The sequence below is a fragment of the Triticum dicoccoides genome, chromosome 7B, assembly GCF_002162155.2.
Source record: "Triticum dicoccoides isolate Atlit2015 ecotype Zavitan chromosome 7B, WEW_v2.0, whole genome shotgun sequence".
Classification (NCBI taxonomy): domain Eukaryota; kingdom Viridiplantae; phylum Streptophyta; class Magnoliopsida; order Poales; family Poaceae; genus Triticum; species Triticum dicoccoides.
The window spans coordinates 187723862-187729776 of record NC_041393.1 but is presented as its reverse complement, the minus strand read 5'-3'; the positions used below and the strand labels follow the sequence as shown (position 1 = coordinate 187729776).

At 56.6% G+C, this 5915-nt stretch overlaps 1 protein-coding gene across 1 annotated transcript; it reads right to left on the bottom strand.

Moving 5' to 3' along the window:
• Window positions 1-448: 448 nt before the first annotated feature.
• On the bottom strand, window positions 449-4112 carry LOC119340220 (LRR receptor-like serine/threonine-protein kinase). Its single transcript, XM_037612120.1, has 2 exons — window positions 1204-4112; window positions 449-1119 (listed from the first exon to the last, which is right to left on the bottom strand). Exons 1-2 carry the CDS (start codon window positions 4025-4027, stop codon window positions 647-649), a joined length of 3297 nt encoding a protein of 1098 aa, XP_037468017.1. The 5' UTR covers window positions 4028-4112; the 3' UTR covers window positions 449-646.
• Between the last annotated feature and the right edge of the window lie 1803 nt (window positions 4113-5915).

Sequence of the window (5915 nt, the reverse complement as noted above, 5' to 3'; positions counted from 1 at the left end):
TTTAGGTGCGGTCCGACCAGGCGGGGAGAAGAATGTAAATATGACGATTTTGCCAAAAAAAACCAAATGGGTCGGTCCACACCAGGTGCTGACGACTTGGCGGTCAACACCCGCGTGGACATGCCAGTCAATAGCCAAATCAGCACATACGTACAAGAAACCGTATATTGGACCATAGATGACCACCCGAGACAAGTTCAGCGGCGTATTTTCGGATATTTATAACTGCAGGGACTAAATTGGCCGACGCGCATGAGTACCTCTAGTGAATTTTTTTGAAATAAAAATATCATCTTAGTCGCTCGCAAATGCCATCTCTGGCAGCAAACGTTCCCGAGATATTGCCGTCCTCTCTCTTTAGCCTTCGGTCTACTAGATGTTGCATTAGAAGTTAACAAAAATGTCATTTTCATAATTTTTCAATGGTCATATCGGAGCGTAACTCAAGTGCTCACCCATGTCTGTTAATTTATTTCCGTTAGTTTACACAAGAACAATACATCTGAATAATCATAATATACAACCTTAAGTAATTTTCAGGAAATAATTACCTACAAATTTACTGATCTTGCTTATGTGTCCAAAATTTCTACACATAGTTCCCGCTAATTAAGGCCGCTGCTATCTCGCAACTGCATCAAGCAGCTCAGCTGGAGTAATCAGACATGGCAAACGAGCAGTTTGAAGAGCCACCCATCGGCAGCGGGCTCCGAGCCGGCGACCGCTGCTGGCCAGCCGGACAAGGCGCCGGGGCACAGCGCGGCTGCTCCTTCCCCTCGTCGACGGCGCTCTCGGGCGGCCGCCTGACCTCCTTGAGCAGCGCGACGACGTCCTTCATCGCCGGCCGGTCGTCGGCGCGGTGGCTGATGCAGAGCATGGCCACCGCGAAGACCTGCAGCATCTCCTGCACCTGCGCCTCCTGCTTCCCGCGCAGCCGCGGGTCCAGCAGCTCCGCCACGCCCCGCTTCGCCTGCATGTGCTCCCTCACCCACTGCACCAGGTGTGTCCCGCCGGGCAGCGTCGGGTCCAGCGGGTGCCTCCCCGTCAGGATCTCCAGCACCACCACCCCGAAGCTGTACACGTCGCTCTTCTCCGTGATCCTCTGCATGGACGCGTACTCTGCCCCCACAAGAATCTCGATCAGTAATCTCATCTCGTCACATTCCCGTTAGAGAAGCTAGAGATTTTGAAGAATTTTGATACCTGGTGCGATGTATCCGTATGATCCGGCGATGCGTGGCCTGGACGTGTCCAGCTTGGCGGAGCTGCCGGGCTCGACCACGCCGGAGAGGACGCGAGCCAGGCCGAAGTCGGCGAGGTACGGCTCGTTGCTCGGGCCGAGCAGGACGTTCATGGCCTTGATGTCGCCGTGCAGGATGGCGGGCAGGCAGTCGTGGTGGAGGTAAGCCACGGCGTGCGCGACGCCGAGCGCGACCTCGTACCGGGCGCCCCAGTCGGCGGCACCCTTGACGCTGCCGCGGTGGAGGAAGCCGCTCAGGCTGCCGTTCGGGAGGTACGTGTAGAACAGCAGCTTGGTGCTCCGGTTCGCGCCCCACCCGAGCAGCCTCACGATGTTGCGGTGCCGGATGGACCCCAACGCCGAGATCTCGTTGCGGAACGCGCCGGCCTCGTCGGAGGACCACATCTTCTTCACGGCGAGCGGCTCGCCGTTGGGCAGCTCCACCCGGTACACCACGCCCGAGCTTCCCGTGCCGATCACGTTCGCCGACGAAAGGCCGCGCACCACGTCGTCCACTGAGAACTCGAGCTTCTGGTACAGGGTCACCTCCCATGCCTCCGCGGCATTGCCGTGCATGGCACCGCCGTTCCTGCGGCGCGAGCGGGCGAGCACGTACGTGGCGGTCACGAGGAGGAACGCACTCACCGCGACGAGAATCGTCATGGCGAGCTTCAATGCCGAGATGGCCGCGCGACGGGAGGTCTCGTCGGCGCCAGCGCCGACGACAAGCAGGTGATTGCCGGCGATATTGCTGAGCGGGATCTTCTGAAAGAAGGGCGTGTCCGGGAGCTCGCCGGAGAAGCTGTTGTATGAGATATTTAGCGTGACGAGGTTCTCCAGCCTTGCTAGAGGCGCAAGACTGCCGGAGAGCTGGTTGTAAGACAGGTCAAGGCAGCCGAGCTTATCGAGGGTGCCGAATTGCGACGGTATCTCACCGGAGAGGCGGTTGCAGCTGAGGTTAAGCGAAATCTCCAAGAAAGGCAGCATACTGAGCTCCGGCGGGATTCCGCCGGAGAGAGCGTTGTCGCCGAGGTCCAACAACTGCAGTTTCTCGCAAGAACCGAGCTCCGGCGGGATGCCGCCAGAGATGCGGTTCTTCCCGAGGCTAAGCTTCGTCAGCTCGGGCAGCCTGCCGATGCCAGGTCCCAACAGCCCGGTGAGCCGGTTATCGGAGATGTCGACGAACTGGAGACTGCGCGGCAGCTCGTCCGGCAGTGCGCCGGAGAGGGAATTCGAGTGCAGGTCGATGAACTCGAGGTTGTCGCACCCCGACATGGCCGCCGGCAGTGGGCCGACGAGGCGGTTGCTTCCCAGGTCGAGGAAATTGAGGTTCTTTAGGTTGCCGATCTCCGCGGGTATGGCTCCCGACAGCCGGTTGCCATTGAGCCGGAGTCGGTAGAGATTGGTGCAGTTTCCGATCTCCGGCGGTATGAACCCGGAGAGCTCGTTGCTGAGGAGCAGCAGCTTGGTCAAATTCTGGAGCGCGAAGAGCTCCCTCGGGACGGGGCCGGTGAGGTTGTTGTAGGAGAGGTCCAGCGACTGCAAGCCCTCGCACTGGGCCAGGCTCGCCGGCACGCCGCCGGTGAGCCGGTTCTGCCACGCGTAGAACAGCGTCAGGTTGCGCAGCCTCGGGAAGTCGATGTCGATCTCTCCCGACAGCTCGTTGTTGTCCACCTCGACGTCGATGAGCGACGTGCAGTTGGAGAGCTCCGGCGGGATGACGCCGGTGAGCTTGTTGGTGCTGAGCTGCAGCTGCTGCAGCTTGGACAGCCCGCCGAAGCTTCTCGGGATGGGGCCCGTGAGCATGTTGAGCGAGAGGTCAATGAGCAGGAGCTCCTTGCAGTTGCCGATCACCGGGGGTATGGTGCCGACGAGCTGGTTCTGCCACAGGAGCACCGTCTGCAGCTTGCGCAGCTGGCCGAGCTGCGGCGGCACCGGACCGGAGAGAGAATTCTGGTAGAGATAGAGGCTAGTGAGCTCGGTGCAGTTGCCGATGCTCGCCGGGATCGGGCCGGTGAGCATGGCGGTGTAGATGGCGAGGGTCTGGAGCTTCTTGAGCTGCCCGATGGTGTTCGGGAGGTTTCCAGACATGCCGGTCTCGGCGAGGCCGAGCATGGTGAGGTCGGTGCACCCGCCGATCTCCGCCGGCAACGGGCCCTTCAACGCTGGGTTGCCGCCGGCGCGCAGCACCTGCAGCTTCTTCAACTTCCCGATGCTCTCCGGGATGGTACCACTAAGATCATTGTCGTAGAGCGTGAGGGACGTGAGTGCAGTGAGGTTGCCAATGTCGTCGGGGATGGCGCCCTGCAGCGAGTTGCCGTGGAGCGCGAGCGACCGGAGCTTGCCGAGCCGGCAGAGCTCGGCCGGCACCGCGCCGGACAGTCCGTTCCCGCTGAGGTCAACGGTGGTCAGCGCGGCGTACGCCCCGAGCTCCCCGGGTATTTCGCCTGTGAGGTTGGCCCCGGAGAGCACGAGGGTCTCGAGCGACGGCGCCAGCGGGCGCAGCACGCGCGCCGGCACCGCCCCGCCGAGGTCGACCGACTTGATGAGCAGCGACACGACGTTGCCGCGCGCGTCGCAGGCCACGCCGGACCACCGGCACGGGCTCGCGTCCGAGTCCCTCCACGTGTCCAGCGCGGCCCCGCCCGTGCCGTTGGTCAGCGAGCGCTTCCATCGCAGCAGCGCCTCGCCCTGCTCGTTCACGGCGTGGGCGCGCGGCGGGAGGCACGACGCCGCGAGGAGCAGGCACGTCGCGACGGCGGCGAGGCCTAACCGAGGAGGAGGCATTGGTAGGCCGGGCCGTGGAGAGAGGGGTGATCGGCCGGACGTGGTGCCTCCGTCCTATGGCGATGGCATTGGGAGGGTCACTCGGGGTTGTAGAGTGGGAGGGAAACCCTGGCCAGGGTTAGGTTTGTTTATAGCGCAAAGGGTTGCGACTGGAGATCTGGATCCAAATGAATGATGTAGCTTAGCTATGCTTTTTGCAGGATATCCTTCTTTTTAATAAATAAATAAATGAGCTAGAGATTTGATTTTTGGTGCACTGTCTGAGTGAGTGTTTGTCCGAGTAGTACACTGGATGAGCGGAATTTTTTCGTTCTTGGAGTTGTGGATCAGGAAGGAACATGAGCATTTGTTTAAGCAAGGAGAAGATGGAAGGAAGGTGGCTCTTGATGCCATCATTTTGGTGCTCGTTGATGCACTGAGTAAGTTGTCATTGTTAATTAATCCTGGTTAGGAGGTGAGTGAGTGAAAACATCCCTGGTCGATCTCTCGGGTTCTGCTACGGTTGCTTCTGTAATTCTCTCGGCAATCCATCCAACTTTAATAAATCTGTTGTTGTTGTGCAAGTACGGCCGGTGTTCTAGGGCCTGTGAAAGTTTGTTCTTCTTTTGTATACCTGCTCGAACTGGGTCGGTGCAGGGTGGTCAGAGCCCACAGACCCCAGAGGTTAAGCTAAGCATCGCAGTACATTTTCTGTTGTCCTATGATTTATTTACTTGTTGACGATGGCATGCAGATGTTGCAGGGATGCAGCAGTGATGCAGGCGGAACATGCTCTGAGCTCTTGGTAATCTAACCCCCTTGGGACTGATGACCTGGTTACTAGTAGCAAAGAAACCAATCTTATAATAATCCCTCTTCTTCTCCTGCACTGCAGCTTCTTTCTCCAGATCTGCAAAACTTACAGTAGCAGCAGCAGCAGGCTGTCCTGTCATGTTCCACTCTGTGTAGTAGTACTCTCTGCAGCATTTGATTTCGCAGGCATATTCTTCTTTCACTGCTCCACATGGACAGAGAATACAGCAGTTAAACTAATTCAGAGGCTGGCTTAATAAAATTACCTCTGTCTGGAGCTTCCATACTGTACTATTTTGTGCATGTTCACGGCGCATGTTCACCTCACATGCCTAACGTTCTAAAGGAACGAGAACAAAAACATTACTACTACTGCTTGTGAGGGCATCATCACAGTTGTTACTTTTTTTGTCAAAGGAAAGAAAATGAGCAGGTGAGGTAGAGTAATACAGGAATCTTAGGGTGCACATGGCCAGAAAATTTGTGTATTAGAAGAGATAAAATGCCAGCGAGCGACGAGGGAGGCAAGCGCAGGAAAGTAACCGAAAAGAATCTCAGCTTTTGGCAACAACATTTGCATGTCTTTGGGTACAAGGGATGATAAATTTTGGTACTAGGTAGTTTCAATCTATATCCATTGGCTGAGTAACTAGTGGTTGATTACCAACAGTATGGTAGCTTACTGAATCGTTCCTAGACTACTCTTTGTTGGCCAGTAAGTATAACATGCATTTAGTCAATGTCATCACCCATCAAGAAGTAGGTAACAACACCACATAAGCATGGACTCCAGCATGCATTAGTTAGTTACAACATGCATTCGGTCAAATCTTTTTTCACATGCATTAGGTAGGTAGGTAAAACATGTATTGGTTGTAGCTTGCATTCGGTTAAACATGCAACCACATGTAGTTAGTTAGGGGACACATTAGGTGTCACACATGGCTCACAAACCACAACGCTTTGAGTAATGTGAGCATTGGAGGAGCATGATGCGTGGCAACACAGGCGGTGATTTGGATTCAGATCGCATCAGAGCTCAAGGATGGGTGGCGAGGCGAGGTGAGGGCAACATGGAGCTACCATGCATGCACAT

Coding starts and splice junctions, on each gene's coding strand:
- LOC119340220 (XM_037612120.1), bottom strand. CDS start 4,027: ATGCCTCCTCCTCGGTTAGGCCTCGCCGCCGTCGCGACGTGCCTGCTC. Junction 1,120..1,203: donor ATACGGATACATCGCACCAG/GTATCAAAATTC, acceptor TTGTGGGGGCAG/AGTACGCGTCCATGCAGAGG.